At 41.7% G+C, this 20,898-nt stretch overlaps 1 protein-coding gene across 1 annotated transcript in view; it reads right to left on the reverse strand.

Moving 5' to 3' along the window:
- PHLPP1 (PH domain and leucine rich repeat protein phosphatase 1) overlaps positions 1–20,898 on the reverse strand; it is a 206,999-nt gene that overhangs the window by 62,974 nt on the left and 123,127 nt on the right. Inside the window, exon 4 of the mRNA XM_067567910.1 lies at positions 18,034–18,200. Within this exon, the coding sequence (XP_067424011.1) occupies positions 18,034–18,200 (167 nt within the window). The remainder of the gene's footprint in view (positions 1–18,033; positions 18,201–20,898) is intronic.

Genomic DNA, 20,898 nt, shown 5'->3' on the forward strand with positions numbered 1-20,898 from the left:
TAAATCACCACATTGTGCTGACAGTATTAACAGGAAAAGTGGTGATAAGCAACACTGATGCCTTAGTAACATTCCCTGGAAGGGAGAAAACTCCACAATATACATCATTTGTTAACTACTTGATGACACACTGACTCTATAATTCAACATATGTCATATCCTCCTCCTGTTTCTAGACCTTTGCCATTCTTCAAAAAAGCCACTCTGTAGAATTGTGCTTCCTTCCTCTCCTGAACACACCAAGATCAGAAAACTTGAATCTGAGCCTTCTATAATTTCTCAGACCAAAAAGAGCCCTACTTTAAGCTAGAGCAAAATGCTGACATGTCCACCCTGGTCTTTGACCACGCAGTAGGATTGAACACTAATTGCTATAATTGAACCAAATAAGGTTCACATTATTTGTTCTTGAGGCTGTCAATTTAGGAGTGGCTCTAGTTCGATATACACAAAGGCAGGGTGGGGTTCAACAAACCAAGTTCTCTATCACAGCAGCATGTGTACATTTATCACTGTTCCTACCTTTAGGATACTGATCCACCTGAAGTGCACAAAAAAGAAGTGTTGATTATAGAACACAGCATTTGTGTTCCAAGATGTTTGAAGTCAGTACTACAGTAAAGCTGGTTATGTGCTGTTAGTCAAGCACAGCCATAAAGGTTAGCCTGACAACCAGTTTATCCTATTCTTATCAAACGTGTTTATATAAAGGGTGATTTTTACTATATCCAAACAGCATACCTAGTGTAAAAGGGACCAAGTCTGAAAGAAAACAATAGCCGCACACTCCCCCACACATACTGATTTCTTTGGTCTTTCATGCATCTATTTTGCGCTTACAATGGAACATCATTTCAGACAGCAAAAAAAGAGTTCTCCTCCCTCAACTCCAGCTGAACTTTGCTAGCAGTAGCTAACAGTCAAGCAGGATGTAGTAATTAAATATTGGAACTGTACCCCACAATGTCTGGTAACCTCATTAAGAGAATTTGCCAAATAAATTTAACAAGCATGTAAGTTCTTTTTTGCTACTAATAATCCAAGTTATTATCTTTTAGCTATAGTCTCAGATCCTTCTGGACCATAGTGTCACTGCCTCTCCATGGGATTAGTTATCCTAGTGCCATAAATACAAGAAAGACAGCATCTCTTTTCCCTTTAAGATATAACCATAAAGACTTTAAAATAGCCATGCAATTGTTGGGATCAAAGCTTTATGAAGGCCCCGCTACTCTAGCTCTCTCTGCAGGCTAGATGGTCAAAGACTGTGCTGAGTGGGGGTGGAGCTGTTCAATATTTTTTAAATAAACCAGATGCTGAGGGGGATATCCTGGCCCCACTGAAGTCAATGGAAACAGCCAGGATTTCACCCCAGATGCCTGAGAGAAAGGGAAGCGCTTCAGTTCTCTTCCCCTCCATTTTGAAGGCAAAGCTATTATATAAACTCCAGTGCATCTGAGGCCTATATAAGATCAACTTCAACCACTGCAGCAATTAATGCAGTGGCTCCACGCTACCCTCCTCAGGTCAGTGATGTGCGCTCTCATCAGGAGCACTTCCACAGACATAAGACGGGCAGTGTGCGTAACTGAGACCAGTCCTCCCAGCTCTGCTGGCAGCTCCCTGGGTGAGCCTGGCTGCCCAACAGGCTTCCAGCAGGCTACTCCCCATTCCTCACCAGGAGCCACCCGGGGCATCTTGCCCCTGGGGAGTGGGGTCCGGCTGCCCTGGCTTCTCACCTTCCCGCCCCTAACCGAGCCAGGTAGACTTGTCAATTTCATGGGGTCCAGCCACTCAGCTCTCCTGAGGAATGGGGGGGCAGCTGGGCTCTAGCTGCTGGGCTTTCTTGTCAATTTCACAGTTCAGCCAAGTCATGAAATTGACAAGAATGACAGCCACCAGCCAGTGTAAGGAACACAGTGTCTAGACTGACACTTCGTATTTGAGGTGATTTTATTATGTCGGCATAGCAGGGGAGCATTTCAGTGTACACACCTCCACTGTTTTGTCAGCAAAAGCTGACTTTTTGTCAACAAAACTCTAATGCAGATCAACCCTGAGAATGGGGATAACTCACAAAATCCCGAGGGGAGAAAATCCAAAACAGAGAAAACAGACCGAGATAATTTGTTAATTTTAAAGTAAAGATTTTGAGGTAGTTAATTGGATTGGTAGCCAAAACAATCTCAGTTAATTGGATGAGTAACTAAAACTCAAACATAACCCTACCTCCTAAAAAGTGTTTCTGAACCTCATGCTAACAAACAAAAGTTAATCCCCAAACCTTGGTAGCTTCACTGCATTTTCACTAACACAATAAGCATCCTGGCATTTTTTTCCCCCAATCCAACACTGTAAAGGGCACTTGGGTTTAATGAAGACAGACTTCAAAGTCTCTGCATGCACACTAAAGCTAATAAGCATATTTTTTTATTGACAAATATACAAAGAAATGTAGTGCACTGCATAAAGAGTAACTTCAAACCTTAGAGCTCACTTTTCAAACTATACAAATAGCCACAGAGGCTAAATCAAACCAGGACTACATCCAAGTTGTTAACAGCTTTTGTTCTCTTACAAAAATCAATAAGACCATAAGAGAAATATTTTGTTAATGGAAACAACCTAAAACTATATGGCACTTTGCACTTTACATTTCAAAAGGAAGCAGGATTTTACAATTCTCAATTTCTGTAATAGCCTATTGCAAACTACTGCATTGGGGAAAAGCTATTCTCACATGCAAAGAGAAATCATAAAGGATGAAAGTGAAAATATATACTCACCTCCACACTAGAAGTCTATCTTCAGAACCAAAGGACCCAGGGGCTAGCAACCAGCAATCAGGGCCCTGCTGGGCCTGATAAAAGGAACTGCCCGGCCTTAGCAGGTCAGTTCCTGGCTAGGACCAGAGGAATGATGAAAGATGCTCCTTTCTGGCCCGGACATAGAGAAGAACCTGGCCCTGAAATGGGCTGGAGATAAAAAGGAAAAGGCCCAGGGAAATAGCAGCGACAGATTCAAGTAAGCAATATGTAGCTGCGATGTATTGGGTCTCTAGGTTGGAAACTGGAGTCATGGGTGGGGTCACTGGCCACAGTAAAGAGTAAACCCCAACAAACAGATTGTTTGTGCTTCCTGATGGGACCTAAGGGCTAAATTTAAAGAGCCCAGAGCCGGGGCTGAAAACCTTAGCCCAGGGAAATAGACGGCTTATTTGTCGGACTCTTTAATATGCTGGAAGGGGTTCGTTTGGACTTTGTGACTCAGCCAGAGGGCCAAGCCATTGAAGATCCACTCAGGTCAGTTGGTAGCCTGCAGGAGGCACAAGGGGCAAAAAGGACTGCAGTGCTTTACCCAGCCGCTTGGAGGCACTCAAGAGGTGAGTGGCCCTTTGCAGACGGGTATTGCCAACCTGACACTTACAAGAACAATTTGTTTTAAATTGCAAGCAGACAGTTTGGAGAAGGATCCTTCTCTTTCAAGAGACTTTCGCTAAGTAACAAGAGTGCCAAAAATACTAGGAAAGCTTTTCAAATTACTATGATTACACATAAAGCTCCCTGCGCAAGAGGCTCTTTTAACAATCTCCAATTCTTCCTTGCTATGTCAAATTTTCTTGACATCCAGCTTCTGTTGCTAACAAGCAAATAATCCAGCTACTACTGTAACCAAAATAAAAACTTTATTCAATTAAGCATACATGTAACCATCTTCTATAAAATTTCAGTAAGATGGAGAGCAAAAATCCCACTCCTCTATTCCAGAATGCAGTGTGCTGCCCCCCCCCCCCCTTTTTTTTTTAAGTGACCAAGAAAGAAGTATACTGCATGATTTGAACTAGATTTGGCTAGAATCCCAGCCTGCCAAGTACATGTAAATGAGAAAGGCTGTCCAATTAACTTAGTGATTGAGGACACCAATATATTTTCATACTAAACATATATGTGATTACAAGATAAAAGGAAATATTAAGCACAAATAAACTAATGAAGATTTTAATCAACTACTTATTCCTATCTAACAGCAAGTAGCATAATATTTTATGCTCCAGAAATTCAGCTGAAATTTTTCAGTGTATAACTATGACAATTACTGAAGGCAATATGCTTCTTCAATTTAATTAATTTATCCAGATATTGCATTTAAAACAGGCTTAACAGCAGAGTAAAAAAATAGGGATGAGCATCCAAATTAGTTTGACTAGGTATCTGATGCTGAAAGAGAAATATTTTTATTTTGACTTGTCTCTTCGATAAAGTCCATATAAATTTAGATCTAGTTCTTGAATAAGTGAAAAAGCCTTTTCCAATTCCAAATACAGGGAGAATTTTAGTTAGACAAAATATAAATACCCACCCTGGAACGAGCTAGGAAATCTAGAACCACACCTCTGCTCTTGCAAAAAAGTACCAGGAAATCAAAAATTTTACTGATCACAAGTAGTCAGGACATTACTATTTTCTCTAACTCCTATTTGTGAATAGTCATGTCCTGAGGACACGGACAAGAGCAACTAGCAGATGTGATGTGATATTGGCTAGCAGGTTAACAAAGGAGACTGCTTACTGTATCTTCCTCTTCAATTAACCATTCAGAAAGGGAGAGTATGACAGATAAAGTGAAATGGCAAACTAACTTACATTAGCCTTCCAAGAGATAGAAAGGCAGATCTTAAAAAGGTTCTATTCCTACTTCAGAATCTCTGGAATGCCTAGCATGCTTTCTGTCTTTATCAGTTGCTAAACACCTTTTAAAGTAACCCTCCTGGTATATGTATGCACTGATTTTGATCATTCACCCCCCTCTTCATCTAGTTAAAAAAAATGAGTATGTTAAACTTAATCAACTCAAAAGAGAAATACAGTTCATTGTAATTGTAAACTCACATCTTGAGATTGAATTAACACATTTGCCACCTCTATTTCCACTTCATCTCAATCTCTATAAAATATCATTGAAAACAGAATTATAAAGTAGTTTTATTGTAGTGACACATGCAAACACCACAACACTTAGTTGAAAGTCAGTCAACATTTCCAAGTCATTCTTCTCCAAAAGTTGTATTCAAATGGTAATAAAAATGTCCTTAAATTGGAAGCTAGCACACTGTACAAAATCTCAGGTTATCATTTCGGAGGTTGGGATGGGAGAAAAAGGGATGAAAGTCAAAAGTTTACCAAAAAAATTCACATAAGCAGCTCTAAGGCTGCATCAAAAAGGAATAGACAGAAGTAAACCAATATATAATCTCTTGATTATTTATTTCAATAAGCTTTAAAAGTCCACCCATGCAAAAGTAGGCATTTCCAGTGGCAAAAAGTCCTATTTAGAATTGCTGTTTCATTACATTTCCAAGTCACCAAATGCACCATAAGTGCTGCACTTAACTCCACTAGCCTAAAACTTTTTTTTTTATATATATATACTTTGTAGCATACTTCATATCATCCTGTATTTAATCTTCATTTTTTAACTACGCAGAAATGAAAAGCTATACAGTTTTCAGCTGTCAGGTGGTTTTGCTTATAAAACACTCAGTGCTTGTTCTGCCATAAAACTGTTTTTGCAGTCTATTAGATTTAGTCAATTATAGTTATTCTGGGTTTTGACAGCATTTTTTGTCCAGAATTTAAAAATTTATTTTGTTTAGGTCTGTTGGGTTTTCAAGGTATTTTTTTCTTTTAAAAATATACCTAAATAGCATAACTACAAGGTAGCCAAAATGATGTGAAAATCCTGAAACACTACCAAAAATAGACAGTAACACTCTAAAGTAGTCTTTATAGGCTGAATAAAAGTAAAGAAGCCAAATTTTGCACAAAACATGTTCCAGCTAAGTGCTTTGTTTGGTGGTGTCAGACTACATAAGCAGAAGCAGACAATAGAACTCGGAAATAGTGAGCACTGGATGGAAGCTAGCTTTTGTGAGCAACTTTGTCAATCAAAGAATAGTCAAAGGCTCAGAGTGAACATGCACTTTTTGGATCACAATGTCATGGCCACACCTCTGTCCCATCCTGAATACTTAGGTGAGTGGTCCCCAAACTGTGGGGCACGGAGGAACGATCGGCAGGGTGCAGACCAGCCCCCAGGAGGGACGGGGAGGGAGTGCCACCCAGCCCAGTCCCTGCTCCACCCCCAGCCCTGCTGTGGCCCCAGCCACCTCTCTACTCCGCTCTCTGCTCCAGCTCTGTCCTCATTCCCTCTCCGTTCCCACGTCAGCTCCTGCCCCATACCTAGCTACTCTGCTCAGCAAACTGTACTATAATGGAAGGGGGGGTGAGCATGGACAGATTCCATTACTGGTAAGTGTGGGGGGGCATGACAGGAAAAGTTTGGGCACCACTTCCATAGGTGGTCGGACTTCAGTCTTCTGCTTCAAATACAAAGCTCACAGGTCGGTATAGAAGTAGGGCGCTCCTGCCTTCAAAGTCCCCAAAGGGCAGGGGACCTCCACAATCTTCCAGCTTTGCATGTCATGGCATTCCTTTCCTCCTGACAACACACCCCACACCTTTAACTTAAAGAGCAAACAAAGATTGATTTGTGCTAATAAAATCTCTCTGGAAAAAAAATACAGGAGGTGCACAGCTGCTTTAAAGCAGTTGCTTCGGTGGTCCTTTTCTAGTGTCCTCACTAAATCTTTGAGGGTTTGGGTGAGGGGAATAGGTAACAGCTCTGAAATTGGTTCTTGGTAGCCATTTCCATCTGCCAGCAAAGGGTGCTATAACAGGCACTAGAAGACTACAAAGGCTTCCCTCCACACTCCCTTTCTCTCCTGCAGAAAGGAGGCAAACGCCAAGGAAGCCATTTCAGCTTCATCAAGGAGGAGGGAGCCATACAAGACAAGTCTGAGGAGGCGACACTCCCTCCCCTACCATGAAAAAGGAAGAGACAGCAAGAAGCTAGAGGGAAAGTGAGTGGTGGGAAGAAGTGGAAGGAAGCTTAATGGGGAAGACCGAAGAGGGAAGTATGTCCCACAAAGATGACAGACAGGACTAAGCTTACTGGTTGCCTCCGAAGCCCCTGTAGATGGGTAACATACCATTCCCCATATGCTTCCCCCTGTGGTCCTGAGAGAGCAGCTCCAGATGTAGAGAACAGAATTGGAGCAACCACCGAAAAGGCCTAGCAGTATGGCAAACTGTGCTGACGGGGCCAACCTGGGTCCATGAGAATGACCCACTCCCCATCCAGCCTGATTTTTAGCAGAACCTTGTGCACAAGCGGGATGGGGAGGGGGAGGGAAATGTAATACAGGTGACCAGCCCACAGGAGTAAGATGGTGTCCGTGAGTGAACCTGGGCTGTGGCCTCACAGGGAACAAAACTGGTGACACTTCCTGTGTGCCAGGTTGCAAACAGATCTATCTGGGGAATCTCCCACTGCTGGACAACGTCCCTCCTGATGTCCGGGCAAAAGGACCACTCATGGTGACTGAAGAAAGACCTGTGGAGGGTTGAATCCAGACAGTGGCAGTTTGGCAAGTACACCGAAAGGGTCTGAGATGTAGTCATGTACCATATACGTACATGAGGCTATGTGACCCAAAAGACGCAGACAAAACTGGACTGTTGTAATGGGGTGACCCTTGAGATGTGCTATCAGGGACGTGATCGTCTGAAACTGACCTTCTGGGAGGAAGGCTCTATTCTCTGTGCTGGAGTAAAGGTAGATTTCTGTACATTTATTAGCAGGCCTAAGGCCTAGAATGTCAACTGGATGAGGTGGAGGCTGGAGTAGCCCTGGACCGGCCTCTGTCTAGCTGGTAGTCTTGCAACCCCTGTCTCCTCAGGAAGGCCGCCACTATCGGTATGCATTTTGTAAACACCTGCGGGACCACCAACAGGTCAAATGGGAGTACTGAAAATTGGCAGTGCTTTTGAGTTACAACAAACCTGAGGAACTTTCTGTGACCTTGGAAGATCTATATGTGAAAGTAGACATCTCTTAAATCAAGTTCTCGGGAAAGAATAATGGAAACAAGGGAGATCATGTGAAATTTTAGTTTCTTGAGGTAGCTGTTCAACTGGCAGAGATCTAAAATAGGTCTGAGATCCCCTTCGGCTTTCATGATTAGGAAATAGTGAGAGTAAAACCCCTTCTCTCAAATCCTGTGGAACCTCTTACACAGTTCCCACCCGGAGGACAGAATGCACCTCCTGGACTAGAAGTTGCTTGTGAGAGGGTTATACCCGTGTGATATGGGACCATGCACTGGTGAAGAAGGACAGGCAGTCTAGAAATAAAGGATCCGGAAACGTGGGATCTGATATGTCCTTGAGCGTCCAATCAAAAGTTCTGCAGAGAGTCCCCCGAGTGTCTGGGTGGGGCAGGACATTGATGCTGAGGTAGAATGGGGTGGTAATCTGCATCTAAAACCCCTGCTCCATTTCCTCTGTGGGTCTTGATGGGATGGCAGGGAGGAACATGAGGAGGACTGCTGAGGCCTGTAGTGCGCCCTTGAAGTCCCTGGGGTATAACAATCCCAGGGACTTAGGGGTTGCCCTGGAGTTTCTTAGCCTATGGGACATATCATGGTTAATTTCTTTCTGGATGGTACCGTGGGGCCAGGAATCAAACAGCAACTGGTGGCTACATGTTCCCTCCTGCCCGCCCGCTCTAGTGTCACAGACTCTTGTACTGCTGGTGACACTGGTACCGAGTGTGCTAGCAGGTCTCTGGCAGCTGCAAATGCCTCTGGTATGCACGGTACCACAAAGATGCTGGTGCCGGCTATCCCTCCGACGCTACCAGTTCATCTGGTACCGGACTCAACAATGCCTGAGTCAAGGCCGGAGTCAACGGTACCCACTGTGACACCAAGGCAGAGAAGTGGCCTGACCCAGCTCACACTGCACTCTTCTTCCTGTGCCTCGCCTTCTTTAGTGTCAGGGAACGTCACCTCTCAGCCACCTGCTTTCTGTGCTACTTTGGCAGTGGGGAAGGCAACTATACAGCAGGAGGAACAGTCCTCACTAATGTCAACCTATCTGGTGCTGAGTCTGACCGGCTCAGCTCAAAGGTATCAGTGCCGCATCTGTCAGAAGGAACTTTAACATGATCTCCCAGTCCTTCATATGGGGTTTAAATTCACGGCAAATCTGACTGTGATCCCCAACGTGAGCCTCTCCCAACCACTTTAGGCAAATAGAGTGCGAGTCGCTCAGAAGCGTAGCCATGTAGCAGAAGGCGCAGGGCTTGAAGTTCGATGACCAAGGCACTGGGAACTGATGAAACGCCGCTAACAAACCAAGAAAACCACATGCTAGATACACAACTCTGGTGAAAAAACGAAGACCATGGAGAAAAGCGTGCTGTAGCAAAGAGAGAAGTTCCAGCAACTGCCATGGGTGGAAAGAGGGAACTGCGGGGGTGCAGGTTCAGCCGGGCCTTTTATACCACCGCTATGTGTGCGCAGCACCAGAGGGCACCCAAACTGTCCCAACAGGTACCCCTGTATGGGAAATTTTGGACGACCGGGCTTGGGGCATGCTCACGCCTCCAGAGAAATGGACATGTGCAAGCACTAGAAGAAGAAACGAGTGCATCGCCAAAGTCATGAAACAGATCCAGAAATACACAGGATTGTTAAAAATCATGATCTTAATGAATTAATTGCATAGTTTGTATCTGACTCCTGATTTTGTAACTGTCTGCGGAAAACCCTCCTGACACCCATGTGCACACATTTTCAGGATGAAAATTCAAATGGAAACTAACAAAGCGTATACACAAAAATCCAGAACATAGCACTCCCGTCCTTGTCCCCTCTCCTGCCAAAAGCGTGGCATGCTTTTCTCAGTCACCACTCCCTGGCAACTCTTCTCCTCTTTCAAGCACTCTCTCCAGCATCTTTCCACTGCTCTGCAACCCACACTCAGCCTGCCCTCACCCCAGCAGGCTTTATCACTTGTTCCAAATTCTATTCCTCACCTCACATGGCACGAAGCAGTCCCTGCCCTTCAATACTAATTCAACTTTGGCAGTCTGCACCAGAACTCCCATAGCCTGTTACCCTAACAATCCAGTAGGTTAAATCCCCTCTTTCAAGTCTTTCGTGGAGGTTGCCCAGGGGGTTGAGTCAACCTCACCCCAATTTCCAGGCAATACGGCACACTTCTCTACCAATAGAAGGCTATGCTGTTGACCTTCCCTCTGCTTTCCTCACTACTAGCCAAACAATATAATGACCCCTGCCCTCAGTTACTGCACTGTAAGTCCAAAGACTTAACTGCCTTGTTTTGAGGGGTGAGGGTGGTTCCCTGATGCTTCCTTGCAGAACACATAGGGGCACACAAGAACTACAAGCAGCAGCCTGCTCAGCAAATGGAAGAGGTCTCTCGTGGCCACAGGTGGAACAACAGGTAACCAAGTTCAGATTCCTGAGCCACCTGGCGGCTCACATGATCAGAGCTTTAAAGGACCTCACAATTAAGGTGATTGTGATCAAGAGCTGGCTAATAAGGTATTAGTCACATTTTATTATGCTTCGGAAGACTCTGACCTTTGAAGGGTTCACATATCACTGATTTTATCTACTTTAGTAATAACGGGTTTTATATCTCATGTTCTTGCAGCACAGTATGATTATGCAATCTATCACAATGATGCAATGTTACAATGTAGGCATTTATTTAGCTGAGGTTAGTCCTGCCTTGAGCAGGGGGTTGGATTAGATGACCTCCTGAAGTCCCTTCCAACTCTAATATTCTATGATTCAGGAATCTCATAGTGCTCATCATTGTAATCTTGCGAGGCAGAGAATATAGGATTTAGTAGATTGTCATCTTGGCAAATAAACAGATCTTTAAGAAAACAAGTTCCCTTTCAAGCCTAACTAAGGTATTTGTATATAAACAACATTTTTAAAACCAGAATGCATACAGTCTCTGGAGACTTAATGCTCTTGCCACCTTATTTGAAAAGGTAACAATTTTTCCAAATTTGGCAGCTGTGGATGATCATCATCTCTGTTCTGTAGGAAGTAGCACATTTAAGGTTCTCACAAAAGGATCATCATGGTAGCAGAGGGCCTTTGAAGTTACATGATAAGCCCCAGAAAACTTTGAAGGAGAAAGTCAAGAAGTTTTATTGTAAAGACCATAACTAAAGGTCAATAAAATAGAGAAAATGAAGATGCAGCTAAAGACTCAGAAGGGAACAAAATACTGGAGAAAAAAGAATGGGAAATTAGAGTAGAAATAAAGACTACAAATAAGGAAACAGAATATCCCTTCACATACTATCTTCCTGAGTTAAAAAGTTAGTGACATTAAATGTGACCCCAAAATTCTGTTTTGAAAACAGAAAGCTAACAAGTGTTTTTACATGTTTTTTTAAAATTCCAACTGGTAACTTTTAAAACAATCCTTTACAATGTTTACAACTCAAAACACTGCACTATTTTGTTAAACACAAAACAATGAAGGCAAAATGGACAAGAAAGTGACTGCTCTATTTTCACTTCATTTAAAAAGTTCAATTTTAAAAAATCTTTCCATTTTAATGATCTGCTGCTATCTGTAAAATAAGATTTTATTTAAAAGTGTATTTTCCCCTGCCCAACAGTAATGAAGTGAATTAAGTTTGTAAAAATAAGTTCCCTCCCAGCATCTGCAGAAAATAAAATGCTTCAGCATTTAAGCCTTGATCCAAAGCCCACTGAAGTCAAAGAATCTCTTTCCACAGACTTCACTGGATTTTTGATTGGGTCCTTATACAACAGATTATTTTCCTATAAATGAGCTATTAAATTCCTTATCCCTTTTCCCCATAACACCCCGCCCTACCCTTTTGTACATTTGTAACCCCAGACTATACCATTTTCAGGTTATATTTCTCTGGAGAGCATGACACTACTTTCCTGTCCTTTGGCATATTTGATTTTTTTTTTTTTTGAATTCCTGAACTTCTTTCAAACACTTTCACTGCTAGCATCCATAATGTATAAACCCTTTGCTTTGTCATACCCTGTGAAAGCTAGAAGATTTAAAGCTGTGTCACCTGTCCAAAGGAATTTTGAACAACAGATGCTTGAGAGGAGATTAGATTTCTGAGAGAGGCCCCTAGGAAACCGGTAATGACTGCATGTATGTATTTGTAAAAGAAAATCTATAATGTCATTGTTAATTATTAAACCTTAATTACAGAGTAAAGGATCAGGGAAAAAACTAGTTCCTTGGATTTTATAATCAAGTAAGGCGTCATAAGAAGAATTGCTAGAAAATGGTGTTTGCCAATACTATTTACTCTGCGTTCAGTTGCATGCTTACACTAAAATACTTTTTAATGACAAACATTTGACTGAATAAAACAACGAGAGTCCTGTGGCACCTGAATGATTTTCCATCGTTATTTACAAGCAAACAATGTTCTTAGTGTGTCTCATATCAGTATTAATCTAAATGAGACGTATTCAATCTACACGTATTGCCACAATGAAACAGATCAGCAAACAATGAATTTTAATCATTAGTTTGCCTCAAACGTCAGAACTGAAGTCACCGGACTAGCAACGAATCAATCAGAATTATCTTTTGCATTTCAGAAAAGGAACTGAAGAGTTTAATTGCAAATAAAGGAAAAAGAGCACTTGCAGCTCCAAGGGTAATGTTTTAATATAGCTCCTTTTAAATTGCTGATCCAAATGCAAATTGCTTTCCCTCATCCAGAGCATGAATATTAGTGCAAGTGTAAATCCAAACATTTCGTTAAACTAACAAATTACGCTTTATTGCTAAAAAATGAAGAGAGAAGCCATGGCATCGTACTACTTTTGAATGTGTGTCCTACAATAGCAATATAGGGTTTAAAAGTGACTGAAGGAACCCCATCCGACCCAGTACCTTTGTGAGTACCTCATTAGCTTCCATTACTGCAACAACTAGTGGGGCCCTTCCTGATAAATATCCCCCATGTTGCAAGCTTAAAAGCAACTGTGAATTGGCGTAAGTAAACTACTCACTCAATAGGCCATTTTTCTTTTACTGTACTGGAATTTTCACACCACCAACCTTTGAAAGTTAGATTCAAAATATTTGTTCCTTATTTCCTGGCAGGCACAAAAAAGGAAAAATAGAGGTGTTGGTGCAAAACTACCCAGTACTCAAAGTTCTGTTTGTAATTTTGGACCACCAGAAACATATTACAAAGTGGATTTAACACGTTTGAGTGGGCAATAAATTAAGTGTACAGGAACAGATCTCACAAAGTAATGTTTACTTCTCATGCACCAAGCAAATATGTCCTTTCCCACTCCTCCCTCTGCCAAAAGAGATGCACGAAGCTGCCAAATGTACATTAACTCATATTGATTCTTCTCTTTACAGTACTATGATATTTTCCAAGGTACACAGCAGTAATGCAAAGTTACTATAAAACTTTTCTACACCATGCAGCAATACACAGCTATATATGAGGGTAGAACATTCTCAGGGTTATTATTTATCTATTCCAGGGGTCGACAATCTATGGCACATGTGCCAAATGCAGCACGGAGATGATTTTGACTGGCACGCATCAGAGACAGAGAGAGGGTGGAGGGGGGGGAAGGAGCAGCTCCTGGCCAAGGTGTTGGGCTCATGTCAGGTAGAAGTGAGACGTGTGGAGGCACTGCTTGGGGCTGGGAGCAGCCTGGGCACCAGCCTGTGGCAGGGGCATCAGCAGCCACGCTGACCTGGCCCCTGCTCCACCCCCACACTGGGCACATTGAGAGAGCTGCGTGGATCCCGGGCGCACAGGGGCCAAACAAACAGCCTTCCCCTTCTCCTTCCTCCCACCCCCTCATCACCAGGCATCTGCCTCTCTCACTCCCACTCCCCGCCGGAGGGGCAAGGATGGAGCAGTCGCCAAGGATGTCACATGTGGCTCCTCACAGAATGTCCCGGCCTGCGCTCCCTCCCCTCCTGGCGCCCGGGGACACGGCCCCCTTGGTACGTCATTGCCGCCGTACCTGCCACCCCTGCAATGATGGAGGAAGGTTGAGAGCAGGAAAGGGGCCCACAGACCCTCTTCCCACCTCTACCGCCGCCGGGGGATGGGATGTAAATATAAATAGTGGGCTCCAGACACCACCGGCCAGGGTGCTGGACCCACAGCATGTGGGAGAAGGGCGGGGGAGAAGACTTGGCACCTCCCTTCCCAAAAACTGCTGACCCCTGATCTACTCGGTCACATTCTCTCCCTGGAACAAGGACATCCTGCATCTTATTTTAATGTGAATAAGACGCTAAGGAAGGCAGATCAACAAGAAAAAGAATTTCTAGTGCTTTACAAGTCTTAACAAGGCTAATAATTCATCACCATGTCAGGCTTGGTTTATCTACATCACTTACTGAACCAGAGTTTTGACTATGTATTGTTCAGCCCCACAAGGTACTTGATCTTGAAAAATAGAAATAAAAACCAACTACAATAACTTTACAGTACTTTAATCTTTAAGCAGCAGGTTCCAAATGGATTTCTTTCAGAAGCTGTTGAATGTTCACCCATTCCTGGCTAAAACAGTGTCATCCAAAATGTTTAGTAGGTGACTCTAGTCACATCTACTTATAGGGATACCACATACAGCCAACATTTCATTACCATGACCAACATCTCAGTTAAGACAAGTTACCTGTAGCTAATTGGTAATGGAAAAGGTGGTATTTTCTCCTTCCTGTGAGGTGCCTCTTCCTTTAAGAAGTTTAACGTCAGTGAACTTAGCATTTGTGAGAGGTGGTAGATTTAGTGCTGGAATAGGTGAAGTGCTTTATTATTTATCCACAGGACAAGTGCCATCAGAGGCTGTATTGGCAGTGCAAGCTTTCCCAGACTCCCTGCTGACTGTATTTGATTCAAGATTGAACCAATAAGGCCTGACCTAGGAGTGAGATCATTTCCATCTGTATGCCAATTCAAATTATTGTCCTTGCTGACTAAGGAGTTTTGGGGCCAGATTCAACAATGCCCTGCCCCTTGTATAGTCATACACCCAAGCAAGGGGGGTGTATAACACTACACCAAATCAGTATGGCAGAGGTTTTACGCTTACTTTGCACTGGTATAAATGATTACCCAATGATGACTCAGGCCCCTGGGTTTTTTTTCTAATCACATTCTTATTCACTTTAAGTAATAAAAATTAGCTTAAAATCTCATTTTAAATATTGTTTTTCTTGACTTCAGCAGACATTTACCCCAGTTTAACAACCTATGCTTCCAGGAATCAGTTCCTCGAAAAACACCGAAGCATTTTTTTATATTTATGTTTCTATACTACCTTTCAGTGAAGAATTTCAAACCACTTTACATCTAATAAATTAAGACTTAATAAAGCAGGGAAGTATCCCCATTTTATAAGGGGGAAGAGAGAGAGAGGGATTAAGTTATCTATACACTGCCTTTCAAAGGAATGCATGTTCCCTTCTTTGTAAACAATTATGCAATTCAATGTCATTAAACTAGATCTACAAAGACAGCTATGAAAGTTCTCTCAAAGCTGTCACCATAGTAGCGTAGTCTATCCCACTTTGCCAGTACTTCAAATATATGGTCTGCCTCCTAAGCTGAAAATCCATAGGAAGTTCAACAATTCCATAACTAAGACAGACAAAAGAAATGTTCAAGTGAGTACAGTTAAGCATTCCTATTTCCCTTTCTGCCTGCTCTCTCAGACTCGCTTCCTTTTGGGAGTCTTACAACACATTTCAAAAAAACTGCAGGCAGTGTGGTCCGACTGCTCACCCCATGGAAGGGGCAGTTCTACTCCCTGGGATGCCTAGGAAATTCAAGGTGAACAATGAAATGGTGACAACAAATGGAAATGGATTAAGTGTCAATGTTGTGATTAGCTGCAGGGGATTGGTTCCAGTGTGATGTCAGTCAATAAGTCCATGGCATTTGCCAAGCCGGTGCTCATGTAAGAGGATCCACTGTTGAGGCTCGGAGGTGCATCATTGCAGCCTGCCCAACATTTCCATTGTGCAGCCTCGAGAGAGAGGCTACTTGCCATATCTAGTGCTAAGGGGCCAGCCAACAAGGAGTTACCAAAGAAGTGCAAACCCCCTTGACAAATACTACCAAGGAGATATCTGAGCCCAGCTTATACCATCAGGAAAGCCACTATACACCAATCAATGCTATGAGAATTAATTTCTTTACATATTTGGTTTCCTCATTTTTGTATAAAACAGGTTAAGTTATTGTAAAACTAGGGTCACTTCAGAGTCAGGGTGAATCCTTTTCTGTCAGCACCAAAGGGGCATCGACTTTCTTCGACAGGGACTTTGATAGGCCTTAAGGTCTTGACTTAGTTGTGTTGCCCCAGCTATCTGCCAGGTGCCTCAGAGTTACAATCTAGTTAAGACATGTCAGACAGAAAAAAGGGAACTGTAGAGCCAAGGGGCAGAAGATTGAGAGGGCAGGGCTCCCATATATACAGCACTAGTGCTTTGCCTAGTAATTCATTCTTCTGCTTTGACAAGATCCCACAGACCTATAACAGTTCATTTTCAGCCAACTCCGAGCCCCACATGCCGAGCACACTGTCATTTGTTGGCAGAGTAGGAGTAAGGCAAATTTTCTGTTCTGCCTCCTCAGGTACAGGTGGCTTTCCCAGACCTCCCTGCTGTAAAGCAGAAACAGACCAGAAAGAGGAGTGGAAGGGAAGAAGTTTTATCTGATTAACTGAGCTTTCTCAGAGCTGTGTAGTTAGATCCCAGGTTTGTCTGAGGGCATTTTTTAGATCTTGTTGTTGCTATCTTTCACTGAGGCACCATAGCAACTCCTACCATCACAGCACCATGCAGAGCACAAACATGGCAGACAATGAGAGTAGCCTGCCATGTTATTTGAACACTTCCCTTTTCAAAGGCAGTCAGAACCAAGCAACTCTGTGCACAAAAAGAGGGGAAAAAGACTTCCGTACCTTTCCTAACAATAAGCAACAAAAAGAGCAAAACTGTTTCATATTGAAGGTGAAAGTTGGTTCTTATGTTAACCAATTTTGTCCATGTTCAACATCCAGTAATACAACGTTTCTCATATAGTTTTTACAGGGCATCAAAATCAACTATTCCAGTCCAGTTTACTTCTGGCTGTGCTCATCTGTTCTTGGAAATGCTGTCTGTTTTGTTTATGAATCAGACTTATTGGCTTTGTTCATCCCCTACAGTGCCAGGTTTATTTGTTTGTTTTTTCTCCTACAAGTCAATTGGAGATTATGTAAAAATGCAACAGCTTGCACAATCCATTTTGTATTTTTTGGATATTTTTCAAAAAGGCAAGGATTAGAAGTGCTGACTATAGTATATTACAATACATTTATACAGGACCATTCACGAATAATCCCAATGCACTTTGCAGCTCAGACACCACTGAAATTGCAAAACAGCTTCACTTGCTCTGTAGAAACATCCATCTTCCTGAGTATGAACAGCTACTCTGTTCTGTAATTCTGGGGGATGTACACAGACACAAATGTTCATGCCCTAACTATGCAATGACACTGTTTACTATCAATTTGTTCCTTCTTGCTCTATGCCCATCAGAAAATAATCACATATACTAGTGTCAAATCTGGACAGAATCAGTAAGGTCTTACACTGTTTTCATAGCTCAAGAACAGAATCCATCTGATAGACAATTCATAAAAGCACAGTGATGATCACATGTGAAAAATCAGTGGATTTAAAATCTGGCTCAAGTTTGGAAGGAGGAAAAAGTGCATGTGGAAAACTATTTTGGCTTTTAAAGGCTTGCTTAATTCACAGAACAACATTCAAATTCATTACGGGATTTATCAGCTCCCTGAACACACATTTTCCAAATTAGTTCACTATAAAAAAAGACCAGAGCCTATCGTTCTATAGCATGCTCTCATACATAACAAATATATAATTTTGCCTTCTTATAGATGTAGCTTTAGGGAAGTTGCTATAAATCAAGTTTCACTAAAATTACATAGTGAGTAAGAACAGAATGGAGGATGTGGCTAGAAGCATGTGGCTTTTTTTTTTTTTTTTTTTTTTTTTTTAATTTTTAATTTACCTCTGTAGTTCACTAAGCCCTCTGGTTGTAGGCAGGCTGGGGTTTAGCCTCAGGAAGTTCTGTTTTAAGTTGAGATGAGTGAGGTCTTGGCTGTAGAAGAGGTTGGCAGGCAGATGCTCCAGGCTGCAGCATGAAAGATCCACTGAGCTTATGCGCTGCGACGCAACCTAGAAAACAAGATAACCGAACACATCAACACCCCTAAAATATGGGAACATCACCCAACACACCTATGAATGCAAGGTAAGATTTTTTACATAGCAGAAATTATTGCTTAATGTTGTCAATACACATGCCAATGTGTGCATAACAACTCTCTCACCAATTATTCTGACCTTTTTTTTCCTACTCTCCTTGACTTTTTTGTAATGTCACTTTAGCGCCACTGGTGATCAGTACAAATGGATATGTGCAATACAGGCTTTCTAATACAAGACTTGAAACACTTGTAATTCTCACAAACAGACACCTAAAAAACAAAAGCAATACCTTAAGACCTGAGGAAAAGATCAGAGATTGGCTCGACAGCAATCAGACTACAGGTGGATAACAGCAGCAAATGAGACAGGGCAGATGTTCTTATTGCTGCATAGGTGGAGAATATACCAGAGTGATTAAAAAAGCATTTATCAAAAAAAGGGGCTATATCCATCCGCCCTGTCTAATGATGGGATATTGAGGGGAAATAATCACATCATTCTTTAAAAAAAACCATCAAAAATAGGTTACTGATTTACAGGAACGCCTATTGTTGCTCATATTGCAAATCCACCCTTGCCACTACAGCTTAGAGAAAAAGGCCAAGAGGAACCAACAGAAGTATGACAAAGGAGATGCTGAGATGTGGGGGGTTTTAAACACTATTCTCAGAAGAAAAAAAAAAAAAAGATAGCTGTCCATAGTGAAAGAAATATCACCAGCCACTGTATTTATAGCTGTTGCGAACAGTTTCAGACATGATAGGTTGAGAAGCAACAAATCTATGCCTTACCCTGTTGTAAGACTTCCTGCTTCATTATACACCAATAAGGCTGCTCAAGCAAAAAGGTTTAAAAAAGAAGGTATCCTATCCCTGGCCTCCCCTCATGCATCTTCTGCCAAAAATACTTAAAAATCCTTTTCACATGGTCATGCAGAAAGAGGGGTGGGGACATGCAAACAAATGGCTGGTCTTCCTAGAAAGTTGGGTCAACATTAGAAAATGACCTTGAGGAGCCATGTGAACTAGTACAATGTTAGATAGGCCATTGCAGGTCAGTGAATGCTGTGTTTGACATATAGTTAGGAGTAACCTCTGCTGGAACCAAAGGTTAATTTTCTAGTGAAGATGAGCCCAGAGACAGACAATGAATAAAAAAACAGGGGAAAGACTTCCACTGAGCAGGTCCAATAATTGCATATAGAGAAGAGGTTGTGTGGATCTTGTTATAGAAATATGAAAAATCAAAAGAAGAGGTACACATCACCATATTAGGCCTCTAAGGTAGCACAAGTGGTGCTCAAAGGGTTATATATTGTGTCAGCTAGTCATTCCAACAGCAACATTACTTTATTTGGTCAGTGGCATTTTTATTGTCGTTATACAATCTTAAGACCCAAAAAAAATACAAATGTAATGTCTAATGGACACAAAAGAAAAAAAAATTCATAAACCACCACATAAGGGGGATCAGATAAGAGCTCACTGAGTAAGATGATATGTAGCTCAAAAGTTATAAAATGATATCACCTAATTTTTGTACAAAATCATGATCTTTTTCACAAGGTACCTTGAATGCAAAGAGACAAGTCAGGCTTAGCTGGCAAAACGCAATTGCATTCTGAGGCTGAAGGCAGAGGTTAGGAAAAAGGAAAAAAGTGTTCATTAATTTGTTTTAAAGAAGGGAAACTAAGATAGATCAACTCCCTTGTAAACACACAGCTATAAGCTTCAAGGGGAAAATGGAAAGTGTTTTGGAGTTATCACTATAGTTTTTCATTCAAAATGCTTATGTTCTGGCTTCTTATCACTTACATCTTGTATCTGTTTTCGTGTGCCCATCCATTTCCTATTTAGGTCCATAAAGAGTAAAGAATGTTTTTTTCCTGTACTATTTGCATGCCATTCCAACCAAGCATAAGAGCACAGTGATAATCCCATGCTCATGTCAGAACGTGGAGAATAAGGTGTGAATCACCACTAACCGCCGCCACCACAACGGTTCCCCCATCACACACGGCTTTGTTTACACTGAGAAGATATTTAAGATACAGTGTGAATTTAAAGCAGCAAAGCTATTTCTGATTAACCCCCAGTATGGATGCTCTTATTCTGGAATAAGAGTGCCTTATTCCAAATTAGCTTAATCTACTTCTAAAGTGGATTTGAAGCTGCCTCTAGTATAAAACTGAAAGGTATGAAAAAATACTTATTAAAAAGGTTTTAGTCCAGACAACTCAATTTTATTGATTTTTATCAAAATCCATATACGGTTTATAAACAAAGATATATTCTGAGGAAGATATTCTGGAGAATATTAATATATGGCTAACAGATCTTTTCCATAGCTCTCACTGACCCGTAAATAGACAAAGTGTTTTTGCCCTCCAATATTTCACTGTTCCCTACCACAAACTGGAAGGGAACAAAATAGAAGGGCAGATTTTTTGCATTACATTCATACCAAGGGATACAAAAAAAAACCCCAAAACAAGGAAGCAATTATTTGCAATATATTCTCTCAGTTCACAAGAGTGAGTTTTTTTAAAAGTGTAATATTCAACTTTAGAACTGATCAAACACTGAAGTGATGACTGGGTTTCCAAATTAAACTGTAAAGGGGATTTAAATCTTGTGTTTCCATCGACCCACATTCAATGTGACTT

Source organism: Emydura macquarii, unplaced genomic scaffold (assembly GCF_026122565.2).
Source record: "Emydura macquarii macquarii isolate MOO-44397 ecotype Brisbane River unplaced genomic scaffold, CSIRO-AGI_Emac_v2 contig_2825, whole genome shotgun sequence".
Classification (NCBI taxonomy): domain Eukaryota; kingdom Metazoa; phylum Chordata; order Testudines; family Chelidae; genus Emydura; species Emydura macquarii.